Source organism: Tigriopus californicus, chromosome 9 (assembly GCF_007210705.1).
Source record: "Tigriopus californicus strain San Diego chromosome 9, Tcal_SD_v2.1, whole genome shotgun sequence".
In the NCBI taxonomy this organism is placed as follows: domain Eukaryota; kingdom Metazoa; phylum Arthropoda; class Copepoda; order Harpacticoida; family Harpacticidae; genus Tigriopus; species Tigriopus californicus.
The window spans coordinates 1,335,022-1,353,647 of record NC_081448.1 but is presented as its reverse complement, the minus strand read 5'-3'; the positions used below and the strand labels follow the sequence as shown (position 1 = coordinate 1,353,647).

At 43.1% G+C, this 18,626-nt stretch overlaps 1 protein-coding gene across 1 annotated transcript in view; it reads left to right on the top strand.

Moving 5' to 3' along the window:
* Positions 1–904: 904 nt before the first annotated feature.
* Positions 905–18,626, top strand: part of LOC131887297 (metabotropic glutamate receptor 8-like) — a 60,627-nt gene continuing 42,905 nt past the window's right edge. Inside the window, exons 1-2 of the mRNA XM_059235871.1 lie at positions 905–1,378; positions 13,604–13,910. Of these exons, the coding sequence (XP_059091854.1) occupies positions 13,623–13,910 (288 nt within the window). The 5' untranslated portion in view covers positions 905–1,378; positions 13,604–13,622. The remainder of the gene's footprint in view (positions 1,379–13,603; positions 13,911–18,626) is intronic.

Below are 18,626 nucleotides of genomic sequence, written 5' to 3'. Positions count from 1 at the left end.
TCTACTCTAACCTTTATCGTAGCGGGTACATTCATCGCTCCAAGGTCTTTTATCGTTGGTAAAAAACGGCATATGTAAAAGCGGATCATTGTGTATCACCCGTATAATTTGACGTCCATCCAACGGTCGGTTGGAGAACATGAAGGACGAAACGAGTTGTTGAGGCACTGAATTAATCATCCCAATTAGATTACTGTATACATAGAACATAGACTAGCCTTGACACATGGGTTAAGAATGTCTCAACGACTCACCAATACAGCAATGTAGGTATCAACTATAAAGCAAGAGTTTCTATGTGGTTACCATGCGGAATGTTGTGCTAGTTAGTGAACAGGAGGTTTCCTACGTAAAAGGGAACTCGTTCGGACACTTATGTCGAATTAAGTGCGAAGAAGGAACATGACCCACATTGAACCAAACTCTAGAAAACATTGTAATCAAACACGAGATTGCCGAGGTTTTTCAAGTTCAACAGTTCAAACTTGAATGGCCTTGTCATGTTCATGCATGTTCAGGCTCTCCCCAAGATTTGCATCAAACCAAGCAGCAATGTTCCAATGTTGTGAAAACGCTCCTCAGGCTTTAGGAGCGAAACAGGCCCGTTGGTGTCTTTTTTTCTGGAACAGTGTTTTGCCAGTCTGATTGCCGTTCAAGTTGCATTGGAGGACCGTGATTTGCTTTAGTCAGTCTCGAAGACGAGCCTGGGATCTGATTGCTTTACCACGGTTCTTCACTCCTACCTTCCTCACGACCGACCTTAGTCTCAAAAGATCAGAGGTAGAGCCATCATCCTGGAGTGCCCTCCTCCAACTCCATCTAAGGTCGTGGCGTTGTGCCTTTCCCGTTCCACCTCTCCTCCACTTACTTTTAAACCTATCCATTGAGTGAGCCCAGAGAGCGGGTGAGATTCCACTCGGCTCTCAATTGAGGGCGGCCTCGGTTGTAAGCGGCTTTTGGCCTTCCCAATTCGTTCGTTCGTCAAGGGAGGAACGAAAGAAGGAACGAAAGAAGGACGAGGGATTCTTGGGAAGGAAACGGACCCAATTTGGTTGGGACACCAGAGACAGTGGCACACGGAGAAGGAGCCGACCAGTGATGGGAAACCTCGAGAGGAGAGATCTCAGAGGAAGGACGAAATTTGCTTAAGGACACTGACAATGGTGGATATTGAGTCTGTCTTGGGTGAGCGCGGCTAGAGTGAACAGGTGGAATTGGGAACATTACGTCCTGAGAAATTGAAAGTGATTAGAAATGAAACATGATGTCGGGCTCTTTGTGAGTGGACAGACTTACTTCCGTCTCTGCTAATCCGGTCTCGTCAATATGACCATATCAGAACGATAGATTTAGCTACATTCCGACTGCCAAACTTCGGGTAAGAACTCATCAGGAGGCTAACTTTGTTCCTAGTGCCAATTGGCCATTTCCGTTTGTCCCCAATCAATAGTCGATATTTCGATAAATGAAAACTCGGCATGCGACCTTGGGACGTACGGGGAATTCAATTTGGCTATGATTAAAAGCCCTCGAGGATTGAAACAGAGAGAGACTCTTTGGCTTACAAGGCAGTTGCCAAGGACGGAGGTGAAGAAACATTAATCTTGTTTTGCAACATCCAACGTAACGGTAACAACAACAACAACCACAACCACGACAACAACAGCAGCAGCAAGAGAACCCAATCTTGAGATTTGCTCCTCGATCCTTTTCTCAGGTGACCAAGGGTGGGATTAGAGGTATTTCTGACCGAGATTTATGAGACATGACAACATGGAATTCACAAAAGAGACACAGCCTCGCCAGATCAAAGGCCATTCTTGGAGTACATTACATACATCGGTATTTGCTCTGGTTCAACGAGTTCTTCTTATGTTATGGTGGTATGGCCATGTTGTCTGAGGCAAGAGAGACGTCACAACTGCAGTGATCGAAGTTGCTTTCGATTGCAAGGTCGGGATTTGCTATTTGTTCATGACAAAAATCCAGCCGAGTACTCCGACTAATTGCTCTAATAAGAAGTGAGCCGTTGTCAGAGATGGTACTTTCTGCCAACGTGACTCTCTTCAAGCGTCAATTCCTGATTGATGGATTTGATATCTTTCCAGAGCTTGTAAAGATAGGTGGACAGAAAAAGCCATTTTCTCTTGAACGCTTTCACTCAGGACTACGTACTGTAGGGAATAACGTTCTAGATATCATTTTTGTCATTCAAAACAAGCACAATCCTTCTGTCTAACTCTACTTCCGTCAAATTTCAATGAGTTGATCAACAGGATCCACCCACATTGTTGAGTTGTTTGATAATATCATATTTAATAATCTCTCACCAACTTTGTCGGGTTCTGAACCTTTTAGCTCATTTTTCGCTCTGAAAAGTCCCGTCTCGAAGCATTCAAATAGGATGGCTGAAAAGTTGGGACAGGGCAAGTAAACAATCCGTTCTTGTACGTTCTCTGATGGATCGTGCGACTTCTTCTCCCCTCTTGTTCCTTCTGAGTCGTCCTTTTTGTTTCTTGGCGCTAAAGCTCGCGTTTGCCAACCAACCAACCAACCAACCAATGGATCAGCGAACCAACGAAAGAACGAACGAACAAGGAGTTCTTGTGACATGTTAAGTGACACCAAGTGGAGTCGTTTCAAATGAAATCATCCTACGTAGGTTGATCGATCATGCAGTGCTGTAGATTACGGACGAAGAAATTGAATGGGATAGCCAAACCGCCAACTCCAAATTATTGAAAAAAATAAGTGATTTGATCAAATGTCAACTGTGTATGATGATTTGTGTACTGTATTGGTTCATACCGCTAATTTAGGAAACCTGGGGATTCCATATTAAGTATCAACATTTACTAAAAGCAGCTAAGCATTTCAAAGCTGAACGTAGTCTTTTGTTTACATTATAAAGGGGGAAATATACCTCACGTTCGAGCGTTATATGTATGTATATTTTCAAACAAGCGTAATTACCACCTTTTGGGGAATGAAATCGGTAGAGGTTTTATAAAGTTAGTCTCGCCATTAATGAAAGTTCGGACACTTTGGCCACATCTCACTTTGGGTAGAACTTTGTTCCATATTCGAATGGCTTTGGTCGCGAAATTCTCCTTGGTGTTAAAGCTGAAAAGAGGGATGCAGAGGAAGTTGCTCCCACATGATCTGGTGGCGACTCCGGCGGGTTCTTGGGAAGGGAAAATACTCTCAAAGATATGGTACTTCGCTAGTTCGGGTCTGATGCCACTAAGGGAGGATTGCACGCTCCACTAGTTCGTTGACGAAGGGTTCGGAAGTCACCTCCATCAAGTGCCGAATGTTTAATCCTGCTAAGAAACGAATGACACGGTTCAGTGCAACTTGGAGACGTCTCATCGGTTCTGACTTGGGGTCATCATCGGTCAGATGTACCTGCTCAAAGAGAGCAAGACCATATTGTAGACGGGAAAGCACAAGTTCATGAATGAAGAGCAAAAGGTAACGACGACCTTGGCTTCTGAGCGCACTCACATGTCCAAGTACGTCCAATTAGCCGTGTGAAGTTAAGGAAAAAAAAGAAGAAAATGTACTTCGGCACCCTGATTTCGGCATTTTGTGGAGGGAGAATTTAGACAAACATCACAGCCAACCTGCACCGGCTACAGAATGAATTTGTCATTTATTTCAATTTGCAGGCCTGTTGAAGAAAACGGTGTTCTGATAGTGAATCAAGATTTTAGTGCAGTGACAGAACTACACCCAAGATGATTTTTTTTAATATTTAGGAGCATAGCTCACTCAATGGTTGAAAATCTATAAGATCACGGTGCTAGTTGGCGGTGAACTTTGACTAGATTTCTCCCTCCATCCACGACACAAAATGCCAAAAAATCAGGGTGCCGCACTCCATTTTTATCCTTGAACTTCTTTTATTTCACTTGAGGAATGCTTGATTGACCTTTGCAATAACGGTATCAAAATGTCTCTCGCACTTGGAAACTAAGGAGGCTCACACATGTCACAGCTCGGATTTGCATCCCTCCAATCCATATAGAATAGGAAATGGATTTGTCACGATCTTTCTTCTTCTCGATGGGTAGAAATTCGGCTTTAGTGCAATTTGCCACCAACCAATATGGTGCCATGGACAATAGCACTTTTTCCACCTCGATCTCAATATTCGTCCTAAGAGTGGGCAAGTCGTTGCCCTGTATTGCATTAGTAATGTTGCCTGCGTAACCTATAATGGTAGCGCTAGTTTTTTTTAAGTCTTTATTTATTGCGAGCAAGGCTCATTGGATCCGTTATTGACAGTATTTGTGTTAGCATCTATTAAGTCTTGTCCCATTCTGGATTTAAGGAGCGCCATTCGAGGCGAGGATCCACAAGAAAGGGGGGGGGGAGACCTGGGATCGAACCCATGAACCCGAGCATAACTCGGTCGCGCATTACCCAACTGCGCTAGAACCATCTCCTACAAAGTGGTGAATCGGTTTTAGCGAGAAGGGATAGAAGAGGAGATAAAATGCTCCCTTGGGGTGAGCCATATGGTGTGGGGATGGGTTCAGAGGAATAACCATCCACTAAAATTTTCAGTGAACGGTCCTTCAGAAACGAAAAAATCCAGCCGACAGTTTCAGAGGGGAAAAAACCCTTTCACTTCCAACTTCTGACAAAGCAGTGCTTGGTCCATGGAGTCAAATGCTGAACCAAGACCAGAAAGAACAGCCCCAATATACGTACGAGTAATCTAATATCCATCTCCACCATTGCCTCAGCATGGAACCACAAGTAGTAGTGTTCAAATTGTAGTGGAACCTGCCCCTCCCCTAAAACCCTGTCGGCGCGGGGGGAACTTCTGAGATTTCGCTATGACCTAGGATTGGGATCAGATGGGTTTATTCGCTATGATACATGATCCATTACATCAGTCATGTCCGAAGCTCATAAGAGTGTACACCAATAGCCTGATAGACGATTGTTCTGGGTAAGTGATCTACTTGAGTTCCCTTGGAGGCTACATCCAACAAGATCAAACTGTTCCTTCATTGGGATCTTATTCCAACGTGTGGACAGCTTAACAAGAGCATCCGAGAGCATCTCAAACTGTCTCTTTTGGCTTTTCGAGCTCCTCAAAAATTTCGAGCCCTCCTATATTTTCAATAGGATCAGGTCAAGCCATCGTTAGGGTCGTGGTCTGTGGAATTGTGTTGTTTTATGTTCCCGACAACGCAAGAACTGTCGAAAGAGGAGCGTAAACACCCTTCTTTGACTAGAGAGAGCTCTATTGATTCGATTGGAACGCTCGTCTTCGTTTTCTTTTAGCTAGTGTTTGAAGTGCAAATTGGGTAAATATACCAACGAGCTTCGGAACTTCTTCATCTTGGTAGGGCTCATTTGAGTGAGACTTCTTTTCTTACTTCCTGACGTGCTGAAGTTTTTCTTCTTCCAGTTCATTTGTCTGCAAAAGTAGGGTCGACACGTATGCTGTACGTACAACGTATTTAGGAGAGCCAAATTAGAAAAACTTCGAAATTCCTCCGGAGAAGGCTGATTGTACTGGTACAAACGAGAGCGAGCGAGTTGGCCCCTCATCGTTCATCTTTGTCGTGGAGCAACTCGTTTTTCTCTCCAATGTAAAAACTGCCCATCTTAATCCTTTTCCAACCTAAACCAGACTTCTTCATGATTTGGGGGTGTTCCTGGACCATTGGTAGATGAGCGGGGAGGTTGATCGCTGAGGTCGAGAGTTAATATTTCTGATTCGAATGAAGGCATCATTCGTTGTCTTCTGCAAACGAGAATGAATAGTCCACTTCGCGATGACTTAAGTGTTTTAAGATTCATTTCAATCGACAATTTCAACTAAATCTAAAGTGATGCTGTAGTATCTAAAAGGGGACAAAATGAATGAGCTAACCCCTGGGGTAACATTTATTACAAGAAGACAAACTCAACCCAACTGTACAAAAGTTATATACAGTGTAGTGATTTTTTTGAGTGAGGATGACATTTAAACCAGACTTTCGATTGAGCTGAAATTTAGTAGTGACTTGGGGTGATTCTCGTTTGAAAAGGGGTGCTATGTTGCCACTCTAATTGGAAAGATTCTTCTTCACCACGGATATCAAGTGGTTCGGGATATGCTTCTACGAGGTCGCTTTTTCATCTTAAGGCAGGTAAAGCTTTTCAAATTTGTGGTTAGATATTAGGCGTTTATGATTCATTGTTCAATTTGCTTTCCTCTAGTATTCATTGGTAATGTGTTGGTGGCGATCCATTGTCAAGTTTTAGGTCAGACCTGAAGACATTTTTTTTTTTAACTTTTACTTCGGAGTTAGGCGCTTGGCCGGTATGAAGATATATTCGCCAATGTGTTGAACGGATGCTTATTCCGGAGAACATACCACCATTAACTCAGAGGTACGAGCGTTTAAAAAAAACTCACCTCTGGACAAGGTCTTGTCCAAAATTCTAGATCAGCCCTATTTATGTCAGAGCTAGCCAAGTCTGTCAACTCTAGCTTTTTGGGGCTCGGATATTATTTGAATATAAAATTGACCTGTGAAAAAATGTAAGGTAACTTTTCACCACCGAGGGCGCTCTTTACCTTGGTGCTTCCTTCCTGCCATCTAATAGTCAAGTTGAGAGGTACAAAACGTTTCGATTTCGAATCCTAATCAACAGGCCACTCAATGGGAGGCATGCAGGCAAGAGAGCCACATGAACTCAGCAAAACACTTATCTTTTTTTTTTTAGGCTAACCATGGACGATGTCCTTGTTCTAACCAAGTCTCGGTGGTATATCTCAGTAAATTAATTTAAAAAAAAAAGTCCATTACATATCTAAATAGATCAACAGTGCACCTCTAATCCTTAAGCAAAAAAAGAAATACATGAACTCAACAAACTCTTGACGCCCAGTGAATGAAATTTGAAACAAGTTTCGTCTAAATTGTGCCAAATGTGCCTCCTAGACACTATTCATGAAGGCAGCCAGCCCTCTGAAGCGATAGCTTTAGAAATTGGACACACCAACTTGAAAACGTAATTTCAGATCCATTCCAATTTTTTATTTTCGCTAATCATATAAACTCCGTGCGTATTATTTTACGATTAGGGAACTGACTTTTTGCAAGCTCCTTTATCAAAATTTGACACTCGAATGATTTGATATTGTAAACTTTTTAGTGTATTTTTGTCAAAATACTTAGACACATAAAGAGCTCTTTTCAGCAGCGATCGTCATGGAAATGCTGAGCTTCAAGGTCCATTTTTTTTATTTCAATCAGCAAAAGGAAATTGGTTTTCTTTGGCTAAATAAAATATTAAGTTATTTTAAATTTCAAAAAATTAAATTCCGATCAAAAGCGATTGGTGATTTCACGTACTTAACTTATGCAGCCTTTTCCCCCCCAAAAAAAGTAAAAGTACCAATATTTCAAGGCCATTGGTGAGTCATGTAGTGGTTTGAAAAAGCCACCCTAAAGACGATGAATGCAACCGACAATGCCAAAGGCACACAAGTGAACCCAATGTACCTTTGTGCAGGCAGACCTCCTCTCCAAGACGATTGCATGCTGATGCTGGAAGGGTTTGGCAACTCTTGAAGCATCAATCTTCAGCTCTCCTCACTTGGACAATACAAAACTTCTAAAGGAGTTGGACAACAAGCAAGCAAGCAAGTAAATGAGAGAGGCAGGCAACTTGGGCCTCGAGACAACTTTTGAGGATGAAATCTCTGGAAATTAAATGCCCCAACAAGTTTTCCGTGGCACTTTGTTGAGTGCTGCCGGGGACTTGGGCTCGGTCTCCTTTCCTGCAATCATTGCACGTTCATCATTCTTGTGGTAAGGATGAGCATCTTCATCCATATCCAAGTAAAGCTCACCCACACATTACCTCCATCCACGAATGGCAAGGCCAACGGACGGCAGAGATCCCTGTTTTCCAAACACAATTGCATTGTACTTCACTCGAAACTTGCTCTGTGGGGACTCTTCCAACACTAATGCTTATTAGCGTTGAGTACGAGTTCCTGGCGCACTTTAGAGGGATGCAACCGCCAACACTAGCCCATCCACTTGGCCTCATTTGGACGGAGTTGGGTGTCAATTTGCATACATGTTTGCTTTCACAGCTTCCTCTGCAAATCCGGAATCCACCATGCATACACATCTAAAAGCCACGGACGGTCCAAACATCCTGAGCCAAGAGGCCTAAGGAAAAAAAAAACTTTCAGGTCCATTGGACCCAATGTACTACTCATAACAGCATCAGTTTTGTGCATGCTGCTTGCGATGTTGATCCTGCATCGTGTGCCTGGGACGTGGGACGTAAAAAAATTTCCATTCCCTGATTTTCTCGACTTTTTATAACTACGTATGTTTTACGTTCCAACCGTACTAGTGTAGGATAGATGACGGAAATCACGGAGGCTCGTTCCTGGGAGAGCCTGAGGGAAATCTGGCCTTCTGGCACGTGAAACATGGAACTGCTCATCAGTCATCAAGTTTTTTTTGGACCAATCTGGACTGGTGGTCCGTACTCACTAGAAACTCCTTTTGAGTTTTCTTATCGCTCAGGTTGCTTGAAACAACCATCAAAGGGAAAAGGGAGCAGCTTTCTCTCGTTGCTCTCACTTATTCTCCCTTTCTACTTTAAAAGGCCTCCCGGAATGTTATTATTGGTTGGCTAAGCCCCATCCAACTAATTGGCACGATTCCTGTAATGGATTCTTTGAAGTGCAATTTTTCCTCGAATGAATTGAATTCAGAGTGACTTTCTGACGAGGCCAATGACTGTGCCCCCAGACACGACGTACACGGCACAATGTACAACTAATTACCTTGACTAAATTTTGAAAAGCGTCCACTTACTTCAATTAAATGGGTTGGTTATGATGAAGTCCAGTTGTGTTTGCCTTTAGGCACTACATGAAGATTGGGGAGTGAGGAATGAAAAATCATCAATCATCGATGTTGTTGGAATTGATGTGACGCGCTCTGCATTATTATCCCTCAGGGGCACTTTCCTGGTTAGCCTTGAACCCTCGAGTGAGAGGTTACATTAGTCTTATGTTACCCTTGAGCATCATTTGAATTGCGAAATTTGAGCTAGCATAATCTGGGTGCATGCATTTGTAGCCCTCCCCACCCAAAGTCCATTGAGATCCAGCAGGAAGCCCCTGTTTTAGGTGCAGAGTCTTAGTTGTCGGTCCAAAGACCAAGATGCAACTTGGTGGGGGAATAATTCCCCGTGGCCTAAACAGGGAAGAAGGGACAAGGGAAATTTATGAGATCCCTCGAGTCTTTTCTAAATCTGTGCCATTTGGGTCCACAGACCTAGATGCGCCGACATTTTTTAGTCCATCCACCTTCCATCTCCATGAACGCGTGCCGACATTATTTGGAAATTCAGACTATTTGAACCTCGCCAACGAAGTCGGAGACCTTTCCACGAAAGTTGTTTCGCTTTCATAGCATATAGTACATACATAATTCACACCAAAAGCTAAGAAATGGTTATAGGGTCGTCTTGCCCTATTTCGCCTGACCCAAAAAAGCAAGTTTCATGGCAAAGATTGCATGATAAACTAATCATTGCTAAAGAATATTGTCCAAACATGCGCAATCACATTGTCCTACTTAATAATCTTTGTCAGAGTTCCAATATTCGCATACTTTGTCTCCCTGATAAATTTAGTTGTTAACTACCTTCTCTCCAAAATTTGCGGCTGGTTTGTCGTCTGTCCCAACAAGATACTGTAGTACACCAATGTTGTTTCGAAATTGACGATTACCATGCAATGTTTGAGAGTCAGATCAGTTGTAATTGTAGTTAAACTAAAGTTAGCTGAACCTGTTATTGGCCAGCTGCTTTACCCTATTGATAGAGCATCCGCTTTCCCCTTTGCGAAATCTGGCTCGGACCCAGGCCAGCCGAGTCCAAACTTCTTTGCAGTATTTCATTATAACATAAGTTGCGGCCTCAACACCATAAATGGGTGAACCTGCGATCGTTCACGAGGGTGGGGCAATAATTGACGCGTCACTGTTGTGACGACGGAGCTGGAATATCACTTAGTTGGGACACCCATCATCAGATGGCAGTCCAAGCGAGAGAGCAGTCATCTGACTCCAAACGAACGCTATAGGCTATCATGAGTAAAGGTTGGTTGAATGTATTTTGTTTTCTTTTTTCTTACTCTGTTGATCACTTTGCTCTTTTAGCAACTGAAAAGTCACTAGTATATTTGTACAAAGAAGGCAAACAAAAATATGAACCATAGAATTGGGAGCATATTTTGAAAACTTTTTAAAAATCCTGGTTGTCAAACATGCATTGAGTCAAAGTCTATTCAATCTTTCATACAACCAATCTATTCTTTGTCCACCGCTTTTATTCCTCACACTCAAGTTCCAAAAGTAGAGTCCAATGAAGAAATGGCTATTGCAGCAATCTATAATCGGAAAAGGTCATGGTCAAACAAGGAGAAGGTTCATTATTGACAACGCGAAAGCGTTGGTCTTTCTGAGGTGATCTCCGTGTTTCTTAACTTTCCAATTAGATGCTACCGTTGGGGTGCAGCCAGAAGTGGGAATATTGGATACCTGAGCCTGGAAAGGGACTGCCTCTTTTTGAAGGTTCGAAAATAGTGTTACGAGCCCTTTTGTCGAATCCTGAAGTAACATGCTTTCTAATCAGGGCTTTGGAAAACAATAAAAATCACGCTATTCCATTGCTCTACTTAATGTTAAGGTATTTCTGCAATTTTTGGCCTCATTTGTTACTTACCTCTTGCCCAGGTTCTGGTGAAAATCAGTTATTGCTTACCAAAAAACCTGAGGAATTACAGTTTCATGAAAATGTCGATATGTTTGAGATGCAAGCCCTTGCATTCATTATCGACCTAACCTGATTGTGATCAAACTATTTTTGAAATAGTGAATCTCAACATCCTCACACAGATTTGGCCAACAATGTCGCTGGGAGCTCTCTGTTTGATCTCAAACATAAGACTCTTCTACTGTAAGTCTTCTAATGTCTAAGCTCCCCAAGTAAGTCACATGGTTAATTGCATAACTACCATTGTCTTGCTCTCCACGTTGTTTGTATCTGACGGTGAGAGAGCTGAGGAAATGGACCAATTTTGAAAGGCCCTTAAGGCTCATGGAGGGTAGGAGGAGGACGACGAGGACGAGGGTATTATACGGATGAATATTTATGAGCACCCGTGTTTTGTTTTCTCGTTTTTTGCTCTGCTTTCCATGCGAGCCTAAGCAAAACTCGGAAAGACGAGCACAGTTGACGGACTCCATTTAGACTCATTATTCGACATCGTCTTCGTTTTTGCTTTCCTTACCATCATCTTCGGTCGAGTCGTCTGCCTGACCCCTCAAGGTTTATCAATAATCATGGACCGAAACTGTACACATACACATACACACACACACACACACACACACACACCTAGTGGCGAGTGTTCCCACTCAAAAAGATAAAATCGTGCTGACTCGATCTTCGTCGTGCTCCTAATTATCTTCTCCAATTGCGACTCGATTGGTCAGCAATGCTGCATTTGTAATTGGAGCCCAAAACGAGAGCTCAGCACAATCATGGATTTTGGTTCAGTGTGCCTCGTTCCGGGAGGAAAATGAAAATGGCACCACGATCCAATGCGTGTTTGGTGATACTTTCTTCCACCGACAGCTCATTCCAAATCCCAGCCAAGTTCAAACGAAAAGTTCTCGCCTGAGCCCATTCTTGTAACAACACGGGGATCCCCCAGATTATCTCGTTGGTCCACCATGATGAAACACAATCTTTGAGGGGATCCTCAATTGAGGGTGACATCTGTAAGACAAGTCGAGATAGATGGTTCAGAGAAGTGTCAAGTGTCTATTTTGAAGGAAAAATTATCCCAAGGCAACCAGAGCCTTGTTGCTTCAATGGATTTCGGAGACTGCCTTACGGAGACTGCCTTAGTCATGGTGGCGAGAAGGGGAACTCACATTTTGACGCTTCAAGACAAGATCAAGCTTGGCCTTGTTTCGATACAGAAATTTTGGATGGGCAATAGTTGGAGTCTCGAGTGCCATTGGCTTTTATCTCGATGAAGTATCGAGTGATTTCTCTTGGTGGGCAGGCCTAAGAGAAGGCCTCAAACGAATGGAATTGCTCCAGAGTAGGAGCATTTTTCATGATTCCTTTATCATTTTGTCTTTCTCAATACCTACATCGCCCAGATTCCCCAATTGATCAGGGTCGAGCAGGTTGATTTTATATCCCATAAAAATCGTATGAACCACCCTGGATGAGGCGCACAAGACACGTTATTTGTTGGAAAGCAATTGCTTTGGACGACATGATTGCCGCAATTTATTGTTTCCGTTGTTCCATTGTCCTCCTCTCACCCAAAGTTTTGAAAGTCTTCTCCCACCGATGGTTCGTAGAACGGACGGACGGCCTTTGCAACGCAACCTTAGTAACCATACAGTATATAAAAGTTTAGGCCATGGATCTTGAGCCTTGACGCCCGATGACAAACAACACTCCAGGATGGCCTACCGTCCTTCCTTCCACTCTTCATTGGTTCCTTCAGGCTCCATGGCTAAAAGGCCAGCTTAACATACGATCCCTTCCTTCGGGTGGGACTAAATGTGTTGCCCATTCACAACCTCATGGAGTTCGATTTAGTTATCGGGCTTTCTAATGCACCCACAACGGACGGTCAAGGAGACACAGACAGTCTTGACACCTTTGGATCGAATGGATGTAAACAGACGATTATTGAGAGTGCTAATGCCAAATGGCATCTGGGCCCAAGTCAGTAAGAACTTGGTCGCGTCTAGTAGATTATGAATGCCTTACTATGGGGGACTGCTGCAATAGATTCCTGGGGGATAACTGACACTTATCTGTAGATTGTGTCCTCGAGCACAAAAAGTGACGGTGCACATTTCCGAATGTCGATAGTACGACAAAGACGATTGGTCGCGTTACATTCAAAGTGACAAAAAACTCGTTTGGAGATGTTTCCGAAGTCTTTTATGTAGAATCAAGGGTGACAAGAAGTGTACAAGGATATTGTATGGCTAAAGTTTAAGTTTACCGAAGGCAATCATGACGTTAAAATTGGACCAATCTTTGAGCAAGCATGCGAAAGGTCGATCCTGTCATTGAGAATTATTAAACCGGTCATCATGTCTTTATTTTAAGTGGGAAGGAATGAGGAAATAGGCGAAGGCTGAAAAAGCATTCATTCAAACAACGTGTCAGTGTCTATAGTATATGTACTGGGATATACTACTCGTGTGTATCATAATACAAATGAGGCTGTTTGTGACTCGATTAAAAGTGCCATCCATAATAAACCCTCGTGGTTCAGGTTTTTGAGGCTTCCAATCTTGCCAAACAACACAAATGTCGCAACTCTTTTCGGGTCTGAAATCTAGAAAACGTTCAAACTAAGCAACGTGTTTGGCCAAAAATTATCTGAATTTATGTGCCCGAAAGACAAAGGTCGACAGATTAAGCAATCCGGGGTATTGCTCAATCCTCGCCCCCGTGTTCTAACTAAGGTTCATTAAAACCATAACGTCATTCGGTCTGTTTTGGCTTTCAGATATGGTCTCAAAAGTCCCATGCTACACATGAGGCTCCTTTCGCCGCCCTCAGATCCAAAGGCCTGGATGATGATCCAGCCCAGGGGTCAACAACGGTGGGCGACCTTCTCAGCCTTGGCCATGATCATCATGATGACGACCACCACGACGACCCTGTTAACACGAGCGGAAGATCTCGTCGAAGAGAAGCATACGGCGTATGTGACGGGCGATATCATCTTGGGCGGGTTGTTCCCGATGCACGAGCATAATATCACCAAGAAGGAAAAACCCTGTGGAGCCATCAAAGAAGAGAAAGGGATCCAGGTAAGAGAGTTCCCAATGTGCGGAATACTGTGAAGGAATTGATCACCCTTGCTTGTCCGAGCTGAGTAGGGCCCTAACAGTAGGTGAGTTTTTTTGGTTTGTGAAATAGAGTGCTGTTATTATTGGCTATGAATTATTGTTACTGACTTGAACCTGAGGAGAGGAATGTTTCTATTTGAAAAACGGTTAATAATCGCCATCATATGCGTCGTGTTGGTGTTTGAAGGAAGTAATGATGATTACATTGTTGAGCGATAAATGGAGCTTAAGGCTCATTACTAGAATGTATATGTCATAGCTGATGCTATTTAGTTGACATGTCGATCATCCTTTTGGGTTTGACACGGCAACCATGTTCCAATATCAAGCGACATGCGTACTACTTATGGCCAGTATATAAGCTCAATATTTGAATTTGGACCAAGTTCCAATTAATGCGACTTCTTTTGTTCGACCTATTCTTTTTAATTTTGTCATAGAATCTGTATTTGATAATTGGTAAGTTCTATCTGCCAAGAGGGAAGCGGATTGTTGCATGACTATTCCCCTAAAACCGTCGTCGGTTTGTCCGCCACTTCCCCTTTTTTTAACGAATAGTTCAGTAGCAAGAAATTATCGACAAGCAAACCGAATTGCTTTTAGCTTGACCAAAAATTTTGTACCCTCAAAGTACGTTCTCGGTTTTAAACAACAAAGCCCTTCATGCTGCAACACGTGGAAATCATTGACCTCGATAGCAACGTTTGGGATGATGGTGATACGATGCGCGTCGTCCAAATATTGGTCAAAACACTTCTCAAGTGTTGATACACTAGAGTCGAAAAGCAAGTAATCAACATCAGCGAAGCAGAGCGGCTCAAAGACACATGCTTACCTCCTGTTCGTAGGACTACATCTGAAGCATTGTCCGCTCACTCTATTGTATTTAATAAAGAAAACTTCATCTGTCGCTGGACTGATTTATCACCCTTCAAAGAGTTAGTAAGGGCTATCCAAGTCTCTACTATCCCAAACAAAGGACCCGTTTTATACAATAAAACTGCCTACTTGATACAACAGCAGCCCTTTGACGCCCATTTGTCTGGATATGAGGCCATATCATCCATCGAGAAGATCAGGGTCTGCCTCTGATGCCCTTGGCCAATGTCGAGGATCGATTGGATCCTCATCTCATTTCCATGGCTGGACAATTTCAATTCTGAACGGGTGTCATTTTATTCGCTCCAACAGCTATAAACTACCTCCCAAAATTGGATGGCAGTTATGACCGACCAGTGCTCGGAAGTTGGGTTATCGGAACATAAGGGGGGACAGAAATCGGACCACTTTATTTCCCTCTTTCTCTTTCAACTCGTGTTTTCATACTGTTGTAACGCAAGAATAAAGACCATGTTCCGTCATTAGTTACTCGCGGACTCAAGGGAGCGGTTACAATGGATCAATCGTTGGGCATCACTGGAAGTTGGAACAGCTTGAATCCACTGGATGAACTCGAGTCACGCTTCATAGAGTGGGGAAAGAACTGTTGGAACATACTCAAGTAATGAAAGCAACATAAATAGACCGCTTGCCTCTTGCCTCTCTCTTACCATTCACATTCTCGTCGGTGAAGTTGACCTCCATTGCCAATGGGTCAAAGGATGTTCTCTTTGGCAAATCTGAGGGAATCTCGAGATCCCAGTTGTTTTCCTCCACACATCATGTCAGTGAAGTGCGACGAAATTTTGGTTCCATTGGCTGGAACCATTGGGCAAATATGTTTATTGGGGAGTGTCCTTCGTGAGGATTTACTCTACGAATAGATGCCCAATGCCAACCCACTACCAACCCACCACGCATTCTTTCGCCTCTTCTCTCTTTCTGTGCCTGTTTGTTGTAAACGCACACCACTGTTCATGGACCAAATGGTTACTTGGGATGAATTGAATGAGAGTCCGTCGAATAGGTAAGAGGTGGATTTAGTTCAGTGGCTTGCACGTGAGGCCAGGAAAATTGAGAGACACATAGAGATGTGATGGTAGTGGTGGTGGAAAGAATGTCCGTGTCTGTTGTTGCAAGTCCAAATTCTTCAGCAGGGTCAAGCCCATTTTATCCCTACTTGACATGCAAGTCCTCAAAAAAACTGCTCCTTCTCCATTGCGCAGCTGCGGCTTATCTCTAGGGATGACCAAAGCCATGGACATCTCAAACGATGGCATTAATGCTCATGCATGTGGATGATTGGATGAACGTTGGGTTTAGCAGCCACTACATGTCCGTAGAGACGCATTTCCAAGAGTGCGTAGATAGATTACAACTCACATCATGGGAATTTTGTAACGTTATGAGGAACAAACAGACCAACAGTTTTGGCACAACTTGTTGAAAGCAGGGTTTCTCCAAGTTTGGGTGATCCAATTGGCAAGACCTTTTCTCACACGCGATGGGCACTTGTTTGAATCATGGTTGAATGATTGTATCTTTTTTTAGTCCAAGAAATGGTCAAGTGCCCTTTCACGGATATATCCGGTTAGGAACTTGGAATCTGTCGGATGGAGGTTTTCCGCATGTACCTCCTACAAAAAGCCATAAGCAATGCGTGGCTTTCGGTGTTCATCCAATTAAGTTGTGAACATTCACTTCATAATGTATTAGGAATGGTGCTATATATTTCGAATAAATGCTTTCAAGTTTGAAACCCTTGCTTTCCTTTGTTATTCTAATGGTACTCATATGACTCAGTTTGTGGCGCTTTGGTTGCAAAATGCATTACTTATGATCAGTAGCTATCTATCTATAAATGAGTGCCAGTGCCATTCGATTATGGGGCCAAGATAGGAATTTGGTGGCTTATTCACTCAGAGCTGATCTGAATTACGGAGAAACGGCCATCATGAATCACACGGAATTGAATACGAATGTGCGCGGAATGGTCGTTTTGACAATGGATTGGCAAATATCGTGTTTGTGCGAATGCTGGGAAGCGCTATTTTTGGTGTGAGAACATTGCTAGGTGTAATGCCTTTAGGGTTCATTCCATCGATTTTGTTGTCTGTCCCTGCGAAAAGTGAGGGACGAGTTGGTTTGGTTTGGAACAAACTGCAGGCTTGTCTTCTACATGGCCTCAAGAGAGAGAGGAACACCTTTGGTCCCTTCGTCGGAAGAAAAGAACAGTTCCATTATTTTTTCAAGGAAAAGGGAAATCAGAGTCCCCAGAGTCTGTCTCGATCGATCGTTAGATATGAACAACGATGGTCTTGATTTTCTCGAGGGATGCAAACAATAATACACCATTGAATTTGAGTGCGATGCAAATCGCCGCAGAAGAAATTCTATGCTTACGGATCCGCAGACAAATTGAGGAGAGGTGTAGAAATGGCAGCCCTGAGTTTCAAAGGGACAAGGACAGAGGGGAAAATCCATTATCGGAGTAACTTTCAAAAAAACTGGTCAAAAAGGTTTTTTGGCTGGCAATCACTGAAATGGTTTGGAACAACAAATCGTGGATGCTACCTACTGTATATTGCCCCTAAACACCATCATCAACATGTTGACCTTGGCTTTGTCACGAAAAAGCAAATTAGCCAACAATGGACATGACCTTTCGAAAAGGGCTTTTAATATTTATAGAGACCTTTAACAAGATAAGTCACTAACAATCACAAGTTTCTTTCGTAGCCATTTAAAGTTTTTCCCTTGAAAGGCCCCTCAGAATGTTCATATGTCCATGTTCCGCAACAGAAATAGATCCATCTTTCAAGTGGTCAATCGTTTGATCTTCAAGCAGACTATTTCCGCGCATGAGTAAATGCCTATCTATTTCATAAACTATACATTCTCATGACATTGTCAATCGTGTCAACTCTCCATATACTGTAACGCAAGAGGAGTTTCCCACCATTAGGAGACACCGTAATTGTCGAGTCTGCCTTGACTGTTCTGTACGTATATGACTGATGACCCACTTTTTGATAATTTGAAGTGCTTGGAAGACTACTTGAGTGAAGAAGACCAATGTTATGTCGGGTATAGGTATAGCAGGCGAAATTTCGCTTTCCTCTTCCTCAAGCCAGGTGGTTGGCGCATTGCTTGCTTGCTCTTTGGTGGTTCATTTCCGAGGTCCATTTGCTTGCCTCCATCCCGGTCTTATCCCTGCGTACGTACCCTGGTGATGATGTATTGGCAGTAAAACCATTCTCTAAATGAAGAGGTATGATCATTTCTTTCACGAAGAAAAACATCATTTTCCCCTCCTCTTTCAAGCCTTTTCGGTAGCTCTGGTGAGTCCCTTCACCACCACCACCACCAACCATAATCATCACTTCCTAAAATCCCCACCAAGTCCGCAAAGCACCAGAGGAATTGGAAGTAATGTCATTGGAGTTAGGATAAATGAAAATGAAACTAGGAAAGAAGAAGAAGACGAAAAAGCCGAAGGAGAAGAACCAAGACTAGTCAGTTTGAGACGACGAGAAGCCGCTCACAAGTCATTGTAGTTACTGAAGCTTCCAGCGACCCGCCAAGAGCAGCTCCAGGTTCTCTGGTCGATGTGAGGGAGCTCTTTGCTTTACTTTTGAAGGAGAATGGCCTTTTCTCATCTCCGTGGGGAACTTGTTTGTCTTGAGAAGAGCTCGGATGGAGATGTGAGGTGAAGAGGCTGACTGAATGAAATGGAGGATATATGTATCTGAACCCAGGTGATGGGTCTCACTCTGCATTTTGCAATAGTGCGCCGTC